The sequence below is a fragment of the Plasmodium vinckei genome (assembly GCF_900681995.1).
Source record: "Plasmodium vinckei vinckei genome assembly, chromosome: PVVCY_13".
Classification (NCBI taxonomy): Eukaryota; Apicomplexa; class Aconoidasida; order Haemosporida; family Plasmodiidae; genus Plasmodium; species Plasmodium vinckei.
In genome coordinates, this window is record NC_051305.1 from 358,646 (window position 1) to 377,964 (window position 19,319).

Here is a 19,319-nt window from a genome sequence, read left to right on the forward strand (position 1 = left end):
ATCTATCATTCTTCTTTCGAAGAAAATACATATTTTTAATACATAATGCGCAATAACATAGTTCAAAAATATTCATATTAAAATATATTTGCGTCTTTCCTTTTTATATCATTATATAATCTTTAAATTGTATTTTTAATTATATGTATTCCTTTTTTTTTGTGATGAAAAAAATACTACATATTGTTGTAACATTTTATTTATTTTTACAAAACTCTTATTATTCTTAAAAATCAAATAATAAGAAAATAATTAATAATCATCAAATAGTATATAAATAAATGAATCTGCATATATATAGTTCAACTATTGCACAATGCAGAACCAGTTTGATACATACAAACTGCACCTCTACAAACCATCGGGGTATAAATTAGGCTTTAACCATGGATGGTTAAGGGCTTCTTTCGAACTCAATCTCTTACATGGATCAATTTGTAACAATGATAAAAGAAAATTAATAAATAATAAATCATCGATTTGGAAATTATTTTCCAATGGTGTATTACTCGAATAGCAAATATCATAATAGACCTTATGATTTGTTTGCTTATGTACGAATTTTGAATTTTGATTTTTAATTTTTAATAAATCATTTTGATGGCACATTTTATTTAAACAGAAAAAATCATTTTTGTTAAAAATCACGGGCTCATCTTCAATTTCATCAATTTGGTCCTCCTTGGGATAACCATCATCATTTGAATAATAAACTATTTTTTTAAGTATCATATACCCATGCTTTGTAAACATGTAAGGTATTTTACATGTGTTGATCATATAAAATGGAAAAGAACCAATATAAGATACTATAGAATATATAAATCGGTATATGTTTTTATGATCAAACAATATTTTTTTTGTTAAAAATTCAAATAATATACATCCTAGACTCCACATATCTATTTTCGAGTCATAATTATGTTGCAGACAAACTTCAGGGGATCTGTAAGACCGTGTTTGTACATACATCTCTAACTTATCAAATTCAAATATCGAACTATTAAAATCTATTATTTTTATTTCTTTAAATTGATCACTACTAAAAATGTTCTCATGATTTTTGTCAAAATCACTGTTATTGCTAAAACATGGGTTTTTTTCATTGGAATCATTTAAAATTTGTGCATTACTTGTTTCATCATTATTATTCACTCTTAGATGATGGGTGGGCTTCTTTTTCTTTTTTTTCTTTTTTATATTTATCATAATATTCTCAGGTTTCAAATCACAATGTATTAATTTTTTCGAGTGAATATACGCCAATCCTTGAAGTAAATTTTTAGTTAGTATTTGTAATTGGCCCAATGTCCCTAATTTTCCCTTTTTTATAAAATAATTATATAAATCACTCTCCATATATTCGGTCACTATTATTAAATGCCCTTTCAGATAAAAATAATCATAAAGTTGTATAATGTTTTTATTAGTCAAACTAGTGGAATCAGTAATATCATTGCTTTTATTATTCCCCGTACTTGTCTGGTTAATACTCTCTTCAGATAACATATTTAAAATCGTTAATTCAAATAACCCTTGATCAAAATAGCTTTTTCCTTTTTTCATTACTTTTAAGCATACATATTTATAATTATTTTTTTTAATACCAGTTATATTAAATGGATATTTATTGTTTAAATTTTGAGTAAATGGTATATTAGGATTATCAGATATTACCTTGGTTTTTTTGCACACACTTTCCAGTTCGCTTGCTTTTTCTTTTGTTAACAGATTTGACATATCTTCTCTATTCTTAATGCCTTTTTTATAATCCAAATTTAAGCATTTTAACGTTGTGCTAAATGTAGTTTTAGACAAAACTTTTATTATTTTATATTTATTTAAAATAACATAGCCAGGAACCATTTTAAGCTCACTATTAGAACCAAAATCGATTTTATTCTTTTCATGCACAACCTTTAGATTCATCAGGTTATATTTATTTCCATTATTACTTTCTGAACAATTTCGAACCTGAACAATGTTCATTTTTTTTTTATTATTAGCAAGTTCAGTTGGATTTTTTTTTTCGTCTTCATTATCATTTTCCTCTTCTTTTATATTATATATATCGGCAATATTTTCGTATGATAAAATAGTTTCTTTTCTGTTTTTTAATTGGACTGATCTATATAAATTATAATCGCCATCACAATATTCATTAATCCATTGTTTTTCATCTTTTTCATATTCTACTAAATTTTCTTCATTTTGGTGATAATCCAATTCATTAGTTATATTTTTTACATCATAACAAATTTCGGGTTCGTTTACATTTTTATTCTCTTTAACAAATGTATCATATTTTATATCTACTTTTTTGTTTAAACAAAATTCATTATTTAATATCATAGCACTTGCTAATTCATCATCAAAGCACAAATTAATCACATTTTCTCCCTTTTCTTGATATACATTTTTATTTGTTATTATTCGAGTTTCATTACTGTTAACAACAGTTGAACTATTCCCGATATATAAGTTGCTATTTTTTTCTGTACTATGATTATTATCATCATTGTTGTTACAATTTTCTTTCCCTTTATAAAAATTGCTAATACTTTGATAAAAATCGCTTGTGTTACTGCTTAAGTTTTTTTGTATTTTTCCTTCTCCATTACTTATTGCACACATATTATAATAGTCATATTCGGTTTTACTATTATTATTACTATTAATAGAATTTTTTAATTCGTCGTCATTTTTGTAATAATTACCATCATTACAAATATATAAACTACATGAATTGGAATATTGTTTCGATGTTGAATTTTGGCAATTGCTTAATTCATCATCATATCCTTTTTCTTCCATTTCTTCAAATTGGTTATTTATTTCATCCTCTAAATATATATCTCCCATTTCATATGTTTGATTATAAAATATCTTTTCATCCCTATTATATTCTTTATTTTCATCTTTATATACATTTATGCAGTTGTTTTTTTTGTGTGTCTCATGTATTCCAAATTTAGGAGATTGCTGATCATTTCCAATCCCAAACGCGGGAGAATTATATCTGTTGTTTTGATTATTATATATACTATCTGCATATATATTACAATTAGTAGTACTTATACTCAATGAGTTATTCGAGAAATTACATGTATTACCCCCAATTAAACTTTTTTCATAATTTGTACAGTTTGATATATACAAATTTTCTTCGCAACCTGGCTCATCATAACATTTTGTAAAAAAGTAATTACTAGGAAGATAGAAAAACATTTTTCCATTTTTCATAAAATGTTCACATTTCTCATTAGTATCTATGTCATAGTTGTAGTTGTCCTTGCTATTATTATTGCTAGCATTCCTTTTATCCATATTTCCTTGCCTTTGTTTTAGAAAATTTATAATTTCACAACTTAAGTATGTAGAATACTCATCTAATATTATGCGGCTGTTATGCATTCTGTAAAATTCCTTAATTTCTCTCATTAAATTCTCCTTTGATACTCTTCTAACATTTAGCGCATAATCCAACCCTCCTATATATTTTATTAGTATATTGTTCATTTTACTAATTATTATATTGTTGTCATTCTTATAATCACTATTCATACTTTCATCTGTGCTTGAGCTTGTGTGTGAGTATACATCAGACGATGACATCTGCACATTATTGCTTTGATTTGAATATATTCTATCACTTATTTCGGTATAATAGTTTTCTTTATTTTTTATACAATCGTTGTATTTGCTTGCATAATTTGAAAATGCTTTGTTTTCTTCAATATGTGTTTCTGCGTTTTTTTTTACATTATATGCATTATCCTCCCTTGGGCTATGATTCCCATTTATATGTTTTTTACGATTTTTAAAATTATCATTATTATTGCCATTAGGGTTAGTATGCACATTCCCATCACCTTGGGTTTCTTCGTGATTATAACTGTCATCTGAACTTATTATATTCATAGTTATCCCTTCTTCGATGTCATCAGATTTAATATCAATACTTTCTCTACGTTGATATTTTTTGTTTTCTTCAAAAATATCGCTTTTTAATTTTCCAAGCTTATACATAAAATTGTTAAATTTTTTACGAAACTCATTTATGTCTTTATTTCTTTCATTTTTTGTAACTATGTTGCTAGAAAAATTATAACCCTTTAATTTCGTCTTTTTATATAATATACAATAATTATTAAACTTTTCAATTGTGTTAAAAAGGGAAATTAAATCGTCTTCTTTATTTCGCATACTTTTTCCCTATTATTTTTAGTAAATAGATGATATCATAGCGTTTCGAATTATATATTTTATTTAATTTTGTTTAAATTATATTAATTTAGTATTTTAATTATTATTTATTATCACTGTTCTAATAATAAGGTGTTATCGTTTTTTTTTGCTAGCTATTTTATTGTGTTTTAAACTATTTTCTTAAATAATAGTTAAAGTGTGATAATTTTTGAAGAATAATATAATTCCATACCTGAAAGCAGGAACTATTAAAATATTTTATTATGCACTATTCTTAAAATATGCTTACACATAAATTATATATGTGTGTGTGTAAACTTAAATATATTTTAGTTGTTTTTTTTAATTTTCTACCCTACATTAATTTATTTTTTCTAAAACTGTTGCAAATCCAATATCCTTAAAAGTAAGAACAAATATATCATTACCAATATATGTGGAAGAAAAAAAGTTAAACCCTTTGTATAGCTCATGTAATATGCTTATAATAAAGATATGTGAAAATACCTAATAAAATACCTATTTTATTTTATTTTTGGAAATTGAAGAGAATAAATCATATTTTGCATTATTGTTAAAATTTGCACTTAAAATTAAAGAATGAAAAAGGCATGACATATATACAACGCGTGTGCAAATGTGTATACATGTAAGTAAGAATATTTACGTAAAAAATTACACTTTTAAAATTAACACAATTTAAATGTGTGGATTATATGTAAGTTAAAAAAAATATAGAATAATGTTTATATCATATAAAATGGAAACAAAAAAAAAGTTAAATAAAAATTGCTAATTGACTCTCAAGTGTAATAATTACTATATTATCATTTCCCTCAAATCATTTTAAAAAACAATGCCACAATGATAAATATATAACATATAAAATTTTTGCATATTATTCACATTATTAATACGAAAGCTTCAAAGTGGTGTGAATAAATAATATATAAAGCATTATAAATGATCTTCAAATAATCCCACCAAAAAAATTATGAAAAAAAATATAAATATACATATGTTAAACAAATATGCAACATATATTAATTGCAATTTGAATAAAATGGTTATATTAATAACTTGAAATAAGTTTCAATATAAAAGTCAAACTCTCTGCTTAATCTGAATGCGCACAAATCTATAGTCATCTTTATAATAAAAATAAATTAACAATAATAAATATTAACAAATAATGAATTCAGTTGCAATAGTTTTGTTCCTTTTGTTTCGATGTTTTTTGCCCTTTCCTATTTATTCGTATTAAATCCTGGATCCTTTATATGTGCCTTGGCATCAAAAGGGCAATTCATTTTATTACAAACAATCAGTAGTAATCTTGCTTCAACCTCCTGACTCTGATTTTTGAACATGTACATATCACCAGGGCTTATTAACAACTGCATATGTTTTTCACATTCAGTAACATTATTTTTGATTCCTGTATCAATAAAAAATTTGTTTAAATGACAATCTAAAACAAGAAACGTCATAAAACCATACGAATTTTTTACAGGCCCATATGTCGTTTCGGTCCCTATCAAAATAATTGCCATTCCACCTCCTTTGCTTTGATAATTTAAAGGAATACAGGTAACTCCTTTTTTTATATTATTTTTATAGCTTCTTTCCAATTCTATAATTTCCATTGGAGATCTTTTCATAAATGTTGCATTTTCTTGTCCAGAGGTTTTAATTATTTTGAAAACATTTCTATTTTCATCATTACCATCACCTTTATTTTTTTCACTCATATTATTATCTTTGCTCATAAATGGATTATCACTATTTCGACTACAATATTTTCTTATGTCATTTTGTTTTGATTTATCATTATTATTTCTCAATGCTTCACTTAATCTCGGTCGGCCTCTTCTTCTCTTTATTTTAATTTCACCTTGCGCATTTTGTTCATTATTGTTTTCATTAGTACTGTTAAAGCTATTTGTTTTTGTAAGGATACTACTTAATGAATTTTGTTGCTGCATTTTTTCTCTCATCAATCTAGCTCGGTATTCTTCCATTTCTTTTTTTTTTCTTCTCTTTCTTTTTGGTTTCATTCCCATTGCATTATTACCAGTTGAATTCATATTATTAAAGCTGTATTTACCAAGAACCCTGCTATTGTTATTTACAGTACTTCGTCCTAAATTATAAAAGTTTTTACTAAAATTTTTTTCATTATCATAATCCCCATTTTCATCTCCATATTCATCTTCTTTACCATCATTAAACTGTTGATCAGATTTATTGGATTGTCTATTGTATCCATCATCTTTTGCACTATTATTGTCTTCATCATCATATTCGTCATCTTCTTCACTAATATGATGCTTGTCTTTTTTGCGTAATCTGTCCATTATTATAACATGCTTTTTTCGTCGTTTTCGTTTTTTTAATTTTTTTTCAAGTTCTTCATTTTTCTTTTCATTCACTACACTAGAATAATTTTTAAATTTACTTAAGCCTTTATCATTATTTAACGTTATTTTGTTGGTATCATTTTCTGCATTTGCCCCTAAATTTGTATTATTCTCATTGTCATTTTTTTCTTCATTATTCGTGCCATCTTTATTATCATTGTTGTCATCTGTCTTATTTAAATTTTTTTTATTTAAAATGTTTTGGGCATTTCGTACTGTAGCTAATCTATCTTTCAATGGTATATTTTTTGTTTTGTCATTTTCATTATTTGCATTTCCAGATATTGATCGTCCTAATATGTTATTACTTATACTATTGTTAATAGGTTTATTAAGATTATTATTTTGATTATCGATAAATGCTGCTGAAAAAACATTAAACATTTTTTATATTGGATTTCTCTTCCTTATATATATGTTATGTATTCAAATTCATCGACATTTAAATCGTATGATAAACAAAAAAATATAAATATAAATTTATCATGAACTATTCTTTTGTTTTCACTATTTTGTTATATTTTTTTTTAATTAAAATTTACATAATTGATAAAAAAAATTAAAAAAAAAATATATAGTATAATAACGCGAAAGAACTCTTAATGATACATTATACATATGGAAATAACATGATTTAATAAATTTTTAGTAATTTTTTTATTTTAGGCATTAAAATGCCATATGACGAAATACATATTTAAATGATAATAAGGGTTTTATCATAATTATTATTTATTATATTAAATAAAATGTATATTATATAATAACACATGGCATGCATACTCTTTATATATTTAAGTGTGCATTTTGGCGATATATTTTGTATATAATATACAAATTTTTACAGCTAATAAAAAAAATATAGCTTTAAAAAAATAAAAGGATTCTAAATATATTTAGCTAAAATCGAATATTTAATGATATGTATTTTCTTAATTTTTTTAATCATGTATCATCGCATTACAATTGTATTTCTTTAAAAAAAGAAGCATAGTGAAAAGACTACGAAAATGTGTATATAATTTTTTATATACGGTTTCACATTTTTTTTATATAAAAAATGTTAGCTAATAAAAAGGGGAAACTTAAGTATACTAAAAATAATATTATATATATGATATATAATACATCACATTATTTTTAATATGTTCGCAAAAGATGACTATATTATATAAAACCTGATACTGGTAGTTCACGCATTATTGCACTGCATAAAAAATATTTCCTTAAGGAAAAAGTAAAAAGCCAGCAATTAAAATTTCAACAACGCGCTATAATAAATAAAAATAATCTTCACTTTTCTCTTGATCTACACGTATAAAGTTATGAAATTAAAAAATTTGCATATGCATATATATTTTATACTAATAAAGTGAATATATAATTAATTAACATTACAATGTTAAAATTAAATTCAGAAAAATAAAGAATATGTTTTTATATTTCTTTCTTCCAATATTTAAACCTTAAAAATGTATTAATGTAGATGGGAAAATATATATGTACATATATTTTAATAATATATATTGTTCTGTACTAATAGTAAAAAATATAGCATTTTAAAAACATATACAATATAAATTCATGGGTTCTTTAGCGTTAAAAAGAGATTAATAAATACACCAAAAGAAAAGTTTTAGACAATATACAAACATTTATAATATCAAAAAATGAAAAAACTTTTGAAAAATGCTATCATAGACATTAAGAAAGTAAAATATAATGGTGATAAGAAATTGTCAAATTCAATTCAGGAAAACATAAAACCGCTAATTATAAAAAATGTACATAAATTTGAAAATGAAGATATTCTTAAAATTATAGAAAAATACAACCAAAATAACTGTAAAGATGATCAAATATTAAAATGTAGTTATGACGTTTTTAAAAGCAATGTGCACAGGTACTCATTTGATCAAATTAATAGAATCCTTAGGCAATACAATAAATCTCAAATTAATGATAATAATTTTAATACATCAATTTTTAATTACATAGTTAAAAGGTTAAATGCAATTCCTCTATCCATAACTGTGAATGTGTTCAACAGTAAGAAAAACAATTCAAAAAAAAAGAAAAAATATACTGTCATGTGAAAGCACAAATGTGTGTGTATGCATTCTATTTGTTATTATATTATTTGAATTTTTATGTTTTTCCATTGGTACTATCATTGGAAAGGCTTTCTAACTTATTGTAAAGCACAATAATAAAAATATTTCCATATATGAATTTTTAAAACGATATTTGTTGTATCTTCTTTTTTCCCATTCTTAGACTTAATCCGATGCCAGTTAAGAGACTACAAAAACATTGATATAATTAAAGATTATTTTGTGAAAAATATAGACAATTATAACACCTTAGATTTAACAATTATTTTAAGTTCCTTTACTATTCTACAAGAAGAACTTATAATGAAATCAACAAACATATTTGTTGATGAAAAAAGAGATGATACAAATTTAAAAAATCCGATTTTCAAATCAGGAAATTATAATGAAATAATATTATTAATATTAAATAAAATAAAAAATGATGAAAATATTCATAGCAATTTAAGTGTAATAAATTCCATCTTGATTTTAAATATGATAAGTAAATTAAATATTAATGATTATGAACTTTTCAAAATGTTCACAAAAAAATATTATAAAAAGTTAAAGGAACAAGACGTGGAACCTCATCATTTAACTTTATTATTAAACACATTTGCAAAGTGTAATATAAATATTAATATTTTGAAATATATTATTAAATATATGAACAATGATAATTTTGTTAATCAGTTATCGTACGTAAATATTGCAAACGCTGTTCATTATATGGCAAAATTTAATTATAATAAAAACACAGATTTTTTAAATCGTTTAAAAAATAAAATCATTCAAATAATTGATACAATCCCTCAAAGGGAATTCAGTAATATTATGTGGTCTTTATCGAAACTAAAAGTTAAAGACGATCATTTTTATTTTTGTGCACTTGAAAAAACGAAAAAAATTATACATTTAATGGATATGATGTCAATAGCTCAAGTATTAGATGCACTAAGACGAAGAAAACATTTTTCAAATGATTCTGCTCCTCTTCAAAATGACATGCCCAAACATAGCAATGATAATAACAATGATAACACAATTAAAAATTATTCAAATGTACATAAAAATTCTACAAAATTGGAAAACAATTTACAAAATCAAGACCTTAATCATGTAAGGGAAAATGAAAAAAAAGAAAATCCACCTAATGAAACAGAACAAATGAAAAATGAGTCAACTAAAGGAAGTTCTTATGACTCATATAATATATCTGAGGAGCTTGAAAAGGAAGTCATTGATTTGCTAATAAAAAAATACTTAGAAAATATTGAAAGGTGTTCATTACATGTATTAACACAAGTTCCCTTTTGTTCTTTACAACTTAACTGCACAAATTATGATGTTTATCATAAGTCACTAGACGTATTGAAAAAGAACAGAGAAAAAATGACTACTATAAATTTGATATATGCAAGATATTTTATTAGAATTCTTATAGAGAAACAAGAAAACAATTTTCAAAAACTGCCTAAGTCACTTAAGCAGTTTGCAAAGGAAATTATGAATTCTGATAATAATTAAACCGCACATATATTTTTGCGCTTTTGTATATGTACACATGTTAATGCATATTGAAGTATATACATTATATTTGTTTTGTGATACCATTTAGTATCTACAATAATGATATACTTTTATGCAGACTATAATTGTCATATCATACTTGAATATTATTTGTAATTTTTTTTAGAGTTTGATTACGTTTATTATATAATACATTTTAAATTAAATTATGTATATTTATTTTTACTATTATTCGATCCGTATATTTATTTATACGTTCATTCTGTTTATTTGTTGCTTTAAGAAATTTGTATATAATAAATTGCATTCCTTTATATGGGATGCTCATTTTTTATTTTGTATTTCTTTGTTTTTCCAATTATGGTATATCCATTTTTATTATTCTCTTTTATCATTAGTTTTTTGTAAATCCTTATATAAACTCAAATTTCCAATTCAATTAATTGTATTATTATTTTACATTTAAAAAAAATATTTTTTATTTGGTATTTATATTGTATGTATATCTTATTTTTCCCCTTTTTAAGCATACAAGTATTTTATGGGGCGTAATGCCCTTTATACAAAATTAATCGTTCTGCAAGTTTTTCCACTATTATTTTTTTCTATTTTAAAATATAACACTTTTAATATTATTATTCTAACAATATTAAAAATAAATGAAATATTTATACTAAAATAAAAAACAACATACAAATTCTTCAAAATAATTAACAAACCCATGATAAGAGCTTTAAGTTAATTGCAAAAGTTTATATATAGGAAAAAATTTATAACAATATTGCTCTTAAATTCTATAATTCCATATAGATAATATATGACTGTTTTATGCAATTTTTTCTAACAAAATTACCTATTTGTAAAGGAAAATTGCAAGATATCAGTGTAAACATTCATTTTTTGTTATCTTATATAATTAACTATAATAAAAATGGCAACAATAAGTGGGTCGGAGACATTTTTACCACTTGCTTTGATGGATAAATGTATTGGTTAGTATACTAAGCCCATGATATTACTCATGTTAATATATTTTCGAGAACAAGAAATGTGTAAATACCCATTTGGTTATGGATATTTAAATATATTAATTGATATGCTTGTTTATTCGATGATTTAAAAAAAAATAAATGCACAATTATACAATAGATTAATTTAGTTTAAAATATTTCTATTGTTTTAATAATTTCAGGTAGTAAAATATGGATAATGATGAAAGGTGACAAGGAAATAATTGGGAAGCTAGTTGGCTTCGATGAATATGTCAATATGGTAAGTCAAACTAAAGCCATGAATAATACTCCACGTCTTTTTAATGTGAGGGTAGTATTATGTGTGCATGTAATATTGATAATAATTTTATTACGCATAAATGCTTTATTTCCTGAATGTAGGTATTAGAAGATGTTACTGAATACACATATACAAATAATGTTAAGAAGGTAAACAAGATTAAAAAAATATTATTAAATGGGTTGAATATAACAATTATGGTTCCTGGAGGTACCCCTGTCAATTATTATGACTATGAAGAAAAATTAGAAGAAAACATTGTTTAATAATTCTTTATTTTTTCATGTCATACATTTTTATGTCTTTTATTTTTTTAACTTTAATTATATATATAATCTGGCAGTACTAAAAACTTTAACATATTAAATTTTATAGCAATGCGCATATGCCCGCTTTAAATGTAACTTAACGCACATCGTTTTTTTGGTAACATATTTTACGAGAAAAAAAAAATGTTTTAAAAAAATAAAATCATTTATAAATATGGACGGTTTAAAAATATATCAATTCTTGGTAAATAAAAAAAATTAACAGAACAATTTTAGAAAAAATGGTTTAATAAGATTTATGTGCGCCACCATGTACGCACTATTATTCCAATGTAGTACCTATTTTATCAACCACTTATTTTTTATTTTTTTGTATGAGCAATTTAAAAGGGGGCGAATACCCATAGGACAATAGATCCATCTGGATATCCATTTGATGTTGCAATAATATTATGATTTTTTGGATATGCTTGTGCACTTGTTAAAAATGATATCTGCTTTTTGGGGGGTATTCCATTATTTGAATTATTCATATTATAATAAGACGTATCGATATGATAGTTTGGCAAATAGAGATTGTTTATAGTATTTACATGCAGACCCGTGTATATATCATATACATGAGCATATGTATCAATGGATGGTATTATACATTTATCTCCTGATATACATGAATAAAATTTTGGAATATCTGATTTGCTATATATAATATCTGTTAATTTGTTATATAGTATTTGTTCATTTTCACCCATCATGTATTGGTCTCTTTGTCTTATTACAGATTTATCATTATTAGCACTACTATCTATAGTGGTATCGTTATTTTTTCCATTGTAACTGCTATAATATTCTTTAAGATAATCATGATTTTCTTTTAAGCTTATATGCATCTCTTCATATGGTATAAGATCCATGTATTTCAAATTATCTACAAAAATAGACCATGTAGGTTCAAGCTGCTTATTAACATGCTCATAAAATGTTTTTGTCCTCACAGCATTTTCATCAAAAGCACTTGATCCACTATCCGAGTAATCGCTGAAGTCAGTGTCTGTTTCCTTTTCATTTACATTTTTTTTGCTATTCTCGGAATCCTGTTTTTTATCATTGATTTTCTTATTTAACTCATTTATGATATCTATTCTATCTTTTAAATCGTCATATTCATATATATTTCCAATATTACATGGATGAAGTTCATTATCATTATGTGCATCTTTAACAAAATTATTTTCTGATTTCTTTCTATAATTAATTTGGGGTTTATCTTGATCTGCTATATCATTAGTAGTTTTATTCTTGTTAAAATAGTACGATTCATAGTTATTTAAATAGCTCATCATATTTTTAGCATTTTTTTTATTATTCATATATAAAAAATCAAAAACCTTTGCATACTGTGATTTATTTGTACTAATTATATATTTATTGTTATTGGTGAACATACAATGTGTAATAGTTTTTTCTTCATCATAAAATGATTTAATAATATTATTATTAATATCATATAGTCTAACATATCCGTCATATCCACTAGTCATAAGAATATTATTGAACATGTTTTTACACAAATCAAATGCAAGAGATGAGTAAGAGGCAGATGAGCAGCTCGACAAAAAGGAAGAGCTACTACACGCATCGTCCGTATCAGCATGTTCATCTATATTACTATTATTTAATGAATTACTATTTTGGGTTTCCAATTTGGCCTTTTTTTTTTTTTTATCCAATTTTGATGATCCTTCATAATTAATTGTGTTATTAAAACTAATACTTGTTAACACATCTTCATGAGAACATATAGAAGCATATGGATTTTTGTTATCTAAAAATATGGTATCATATGCATTTTTATTGGATTGGTTTTTATTCAATGCAAACAAATTCATTCTTATATCCCATATTTTTAATATTCCATCTCCACCACCCGAATAAACTAAGAAACTACTTATATTGGGTATCGCTACGCATGAGGTACTATATTCATGCGATTCTTTAATAATAAATATAGATTTATTAATTATTTCATTTACTTTATTTAATTTAACATAGTTCATATCAATCATGTTTATATCATATTTTATTAAATCATTATAATCATATATAGGAACATATACAGCCTTATTATTTCCAAGATCCTTATATTTAGTTTTATTATATGGGGTATACATATTTTCTATTATATTTTTATTGATATCCTTATTATTCGTATTTAACAACTTATCATCACATTTTGCATTTTTAATTATATTAGGTATTGATATATCAACACATTTTCCTATATCATCATTGCAAACTTTTCGGTTTTCATATAAATCGAATATCTCGATTATTTTGTTGTCACCACATGCATAAATATACTTTTCATTATCGCTAATTGTTAGGTCTCTTATATTATCAATTTTTGTACATAGCTTTGTTAGTAGTTTATTTTCATATAAATCATATAAGTAAATAATTCCATTGGTTCCACACCCTGCTATATATTTCCCTTGGGGTGAAAAACAAACTTTATTTATCCCATAGTTGTTATCACAAAATATATCAAAACGATTTCTCTTAGCATCGTCTCCAGTAAAGCTTATATTGTTAGTATCATCTGAATACAAAAAAATAACAATTTAAAGAATCAGTCTGACATATATATGATCACGAAAACATATATATATGTATATATTATAGTGTACCAAAATATGTATAATTTTTTATGCTATATAAAATAGACAAAGATAATAAAAATTTAAACAACCATATTTTTACACTAAGTATGCACATATGTCCACATTTAAGTTTTAATTGTATAAAATGTGTCATATTTTTTTAATAATTACCATAATCATTTTTGTGATTTTTATTTATATATTTATTTGTTCCACCAAATTTTATAACTGGAATATATTTTCCTTGAATTTTTTTACTTATATCCCTGAACTGATTAGAGTCTCTATTGTTCATATTTCATCATATTTGAATGAAGAAAAAACTATATATAGCTATATGATATATATCAAAAAATAGTGTAAAACTATGATGGGGAATTTATTTTTATATATAATAATTCCCTTTTTCCTAGATGCTCCTAAATATGTATAAAGTTGGCATAAACTTTTTATATTAAATGGTTTTTCTGATATTTTTTTCGTTTTCTGATTCACCTAGGCCATTACACAGTCCCGTTATTGTTTTATAATAAATAACGTTACTATAAATGTTAATAAAATTTTCAATGTATGATTATTTTAGTGTGCTTTATATATTTATCCTTGTTCTATTTCTTATCAGGCTTCTCGTTCTCGATCTATTTCCTGTTTGAATTTCAATTTTATTTCACTTTTATTCCAACTTTTTGGTGTGTTTTGTATAATTTAATGGTTCAAAAAATAAAAGAAAATTACATTCATATTACATTTTATATTCAGATATGCCCCGTTTAAAATATATCATAAGAGAACAATTAAATTAATGTGTTTTTATATTGATTTTTACGTTTAGTTTTTAAAAATCGAGTAAATGAAAAATTAAAGAAATATAATATTAGAAAAAATACAAAGCTATATATATATGAGAAATAAATAAACATAAACCAAGCTAATAAATTATAAGGAACTTTTCCCTATCTACAATAGTAAATATAAAACAGTATTTTTAAATATATCGAAAAAATGAGATTCGTTTATTTGTATATCTAAAATGCATATGCATTATATTATGTAGGTACTTTATTTCATTACCCCTTTATTTTTAATCTTAAGATGGTTTTTTTCATTAATATATATAAATATGCTAAATTTATTTGTATTTCTCACAAGAGAAAAATAAATACTTTAATGATGCTGAAAGTTACACATAATTAAATCGAATTTTGTACATTTTATTAAAAAGTATCAGATAAAATTTTATGATTTACAAATAAAAATGTGTAAAAAATGTATAAGTATTAAAAAAAATGTTAATATATTATATTTTATCCATATGTGATTTGCTGGCACATACCTAAGGCAAAATTGTTATAGGCATGCATATATTCGCAATCACAATTCGTAAACATATATAAATGTGCATACAAAAACAAATAAACACACATATATTAAGTCATTTAGATTTAAATTTATTCAAATATTCTTCATATGTGCATAACTTGAATTGAGGATTCTGCAACATTTTATAAATCATTTTAATATTTTTTGCATCGTCATCACTTTTTGCTATGACCCAGCATGATTGATCATCTACCTTACTCAAGGTTATCCAAATGGGTGACCATATTTTCATTATTTCCCATTTTTTAAAATAACTTGGATAATCATACATATAGAAATGCCTTGCCATTTCATAATTTTCTGAACTCGTTAACGAAACAACATTTGGTTGTGTTTTAACAATTTTTATTTTGTTGCACATATTTGAAAATATATCTAAAAAATGCTTTTTATTTTCATTCATAATATTTGTATTAGTAAAATAAATGTTTTTCCATGATAAATTATATTTTTTTAAAATATAATGGCATTGAAATATAAAAAGAAGGCATGTTAAAAGACTGTCATAGCCTGCATTATGTTCATCGCTCTTTAGCACATTTGCATTATCATTCAATGTGTTTGTATCTTTATAAAATTTTTCATCGTCTTTGTACGAAGTATTATTTTCTAACTTATTTTTGTCATTTTCTTTCCCTTCGACCCCTATATTCTCATCATCATTATTATTTTTGGCGCCATTTGGTTGTTCATTACAATTTTCTCCAGACGAATTTGTTTCCCTTTTTTCATCTTTTACAAAGGGAATAAGACATTGTTGAATGTCTATTATATTCCCATTGAGAAAATTAAAAAAAAAATCAAAATCGTTACTTGAAGAAATTAATGACGCCATATACTCACATAACCCTTTTAATGTTGCAGGGCCATTTAATGAATATAAATACTCATTTGTTTCATTCATATATTTTGTATCAATTGTATATGGAAATAATTCCGTCCATTTTCTTTTAAAAGCATGAATCGAATCGGGCAATTCATGATAAAATGTCTGATATATATGCAAAATATCGTAAAAACAGTTATGCCCAATTAATATTTTATTACTTTTTATAATTTCATCAAATAATAATCTAACACCAATAGTTTCATTTATTTTTTCTATCTCCATTTGCAATGCTTTTATTTGTTCATTATAAGAATCTTTTTCTGTTTTATATATTGCTAAATTTTTCTTATCATTCAATTTAACAGATATACAAAAAATCGAGTTAAAATATTTTGTAATTAATGTGTGTGCAAGTAATCTGAGATATGGATTTTCTATTTCAATATATAAGGGGCATTTATCATATTCTATGTTATTACCACAATTCAAATCTTTGGAACTTTCTGAAAATTTTTCATCCCCTTCAGTAAAATTATGCAAAGGTTTATGGCTATTATCAAAAATTTTATCATTTGCTATAAAAGTCTCAGAGATACTATTTTTATCGTCAACACTTTTGTAGAATGAATTAGATAGGCTTGCATGTTTTAGCTCATCCTTAGCAGTATTGTTAAATTGAGTTTCGTTGTCATTAGATAACCATATACCAATTTTTTTTACGATTTCAATAACTGCTTGTTTATCTTCATCATCTACAGCTTTATAATTTTCTATTTCGTTAATAATTTTATTTATATCTATTTTATTTTCTTCAGTTTCTTTATTATAATCCTTCTTTGTGTTACACTTATTAAGTAAGTTTTTTAATCCATCAATTTTTTCAAAAATATGTTTTTTTTTTTCGTCTTCTTCATTTGGTCTTAAATAACTTACACCATTGAATATCCATTCATTAAAATCAAAATTATTTTCTTTTAAAAATATAAGTGTTGAAGTAGAGACACTAAAATATTTATTTTCTTTTGGGAATATATATATGCAATATGGCGATATGTCCCACTCTTGCTCATTTTTCATAGGGGAAACTTTGTTAGTTTTATCATTATTTTCAAAAACTTTAATATTATGTATGCTTTTATTTTTTATCATATTATTTTTAATCTCATTACATTTGTCATGGGTTGTTATATCCTTTTTCTTGGCAATTGTTATTCCTATTTGACAGGGGAAAAAAGATTTAGCCCCATAACAATGAGCTTCATAACTTGAATCAATGGATATGTATCTCTCATCTTTTAAATGCAATCCGGTATATTCAACATCAATAGAAACAAAATCACTTTCTTGAATCTTACTTAGTATTTCTTTATGTATATTATTCCAATTATTTATATTTACACTTGTTATTCTTGAGTAAGTTCTTTTCAGTATATTATATTTCATGAAGCGCGTTTTCTCTTTTAAAACCACATTTTTAAAGAAATAATTCGTAACACTTAGCATTATATCAGGTATAAATATATATGTAAATAAATATATATATTGTATGGATATTTATATACTATATCTTTATCCTTTCTACTTTATTTGACACTTATCTTTTTCTGGCATGTTATTTTTTTTAAAGAGAAGCAAACTAAAGCGCATTATGATCATCTCCTGATTTGTCGAATCCATGCTAATATAAACACATAAAATCACAACATAACAATTAGTTCATTATTATTTTCATTTGACAAATTACTCAAATAGTATGAGTCTTTTGATTTTCTATTCGTATCACTTCAATTTATGAAACATTGTAATGGAAAAAAGTATTATTTTTCCATGTAAAATATTTATATCCATGTACATAGGTAATTATATATTTTTTATATATTCATATGGTTACGCAAATTTTTATTTCTCATTGTTTTTTAAATCACAAAATACGACATCAAACTGGGGAAAAAATAAAATACTCAAAAAATAAGAGATAAACAATCACCAATTCTTTTTAACCGTTTTCTAATTATTATTCCCTTTTTTCTTATACTAATAAAGTGTTTTCTTAAATAATATACCAAAATATTTTTTTAATATATTAAGAGTTTTTTTTAATGAGATAAATCATTGCGAAAACTAAAAATAAAAATAATTCGGTATAGCAAAACAAAAAAAGTAGCTTCAATTATGCAAATGCATATATTACAGTCAATCGCATGCCTTAAATATATAATTAAAATTATTTAATTAATATTTGGCCTTTTTTACAAAAATGGCATTATAAAAATGCCGGCAATATGAAAAGATAAAAATAGCATTGATATAAATGTAGATATAAAAAAGGTGTGGTATAAAAGCCACTGTACGTGTACATAAATGGAATGCACACCCATATATATGCATATGCATACAATTTTTTAATTTAAAAATATTATATATGTGTTACAATTTAGTACATAGAACATCACGGAATGTGGAAATTGCATAAATAAATAAACAATAATATATCCATATATGCATATATCCATATATCCATATATGATAATATATTATCATACAACCAATTTGTCTTTAAACGGTATATCAATCATGATATGGATACTTATATAGCTTTTTCTTTGGGGCTTACAAATTAACAAATGATATAT

At 23.9% G+C, this 19,319-nt stretch overlaps 6 protein-coding genes across 6 annotated transcripts; 2 read left to right on the forward strand and 4 right to left on the reverse strand.

The window, feature by feature from the left end:
- Window positions 1-351: 351 nt before the first annotated feature.
- PVVCY_1300860 (serine/threonine protein kinase, putative) lies at window positions 352-4,206 on the reverse strand (the record flags this gene model as incomplete). Its single annotated transcript, XM_008623762.2, has 1 exon — window positions 352-4,206. The coding sequence occupies one exon, from the start codon at window positions 4,204-4,206 to the stop codon at window positions 352-354; it is 3,855 nt and encodes a 1,284-aa protein (XP_008621984.2).
- A 1,250-nt stretch (window positions 4,207-5,456) lies between these two features.
- On the reverse strand, window positions 5,457-7,013 carry PVVCY_1300870 (conserved Plasmodium protein, unknown function; the record flags this gene model as incomplete). Its single annotated transcript, XM_008623763.2, has 1 exon — window positions 5,457-7,013. The coding sequence occupies one exon, from the start codon at window positions 7,011-7,013 to the stop codon at window positions 5,457-5,459; it is 1,557 nt and encodes a 518-aa protein (XP_008621985.2).
- A 1,286-nt stretch (window positions 7,014-8,299) lies between these two features.
- On the forward strand, window positions 8,300-10,252 carry PVVCY_1300880 (conserved Plasmodium protein, unknown function; the record flags this gene model as incomplete). The annotated part of the gene is made up of 2 exons (XM_008623764.2): window positions 8,300-8,678; window positions 8,907-10,252. The coding sequence occupies 2 exons, from the start codon at window positions 8,300-8,302 to the stop codon at window positions 10,250-10,252; spliced, it is 1,725 nt and encodes a 574-aa protein (XP_008621986.2).
- Window positions 10,253-11,186: 934 nt separating this feature from the next.
- PVVCY_1300890 (U6 snRNA-associated Sm-like protein LSm5, putative) lies at window positions 11,187-11,814 on the forward strand (the record flags this gene model as incomplete). Its single annotated transcript, XM_008623765.1, has 3 exons — window positions 11,187-11,247; window positions 11,448-11,527; window positions 11,650-11,814. The coding sequence occupies 3 exons, from the start codon at window positions 11,187-11,189 to the stop codon at window positions 11,812-11,814; spliced, it is 306 nt and encodes a 101-aa protein (XP_008621987.1).
- A 386-nt stretch (window positions 11,815-12,200) lies between these two features.
- On the reverse strand, window positions 12,201-14,772 carry PVVCY_1300900 (WD repeat-containing protein, putative; the record flags this gene model as incomplete). The annotated part of the gene is made up of 2 exons (XM_008623766.2): window positions 12,201-14,416; window positions 14,649-14,772. 2 exons carry the CDS (start codon window positions 14,770-14,772, stop codon window positions 12,201-12,203), a joined length of 2,340 nt encoding a protein of 779 aa, XP_008621988.2.
- A 1,137-nt stretch (window positions 14,773-15,909) lies between these two features.
- PVVCY_1300910 (poly(A)-specific ribonuclease PARN, putative) lies at window positions 15,910-18,189 on the reverse strand (the record flags this gene model as incomplete). Its single annotated transcript, XM_008623767.2, has 1 exon — window positions 15,910-18,189. One exon carries the CDS (start codon window positions 18,187-18,189, stop codon window positions 15,910-15,912), a length of 2,280 nt encoding a protein of 759 aa, XP_008621989.2.
- Between the last annotated feature and the right edge of the window lie 1,130 nt (window positions 18,190-19,319).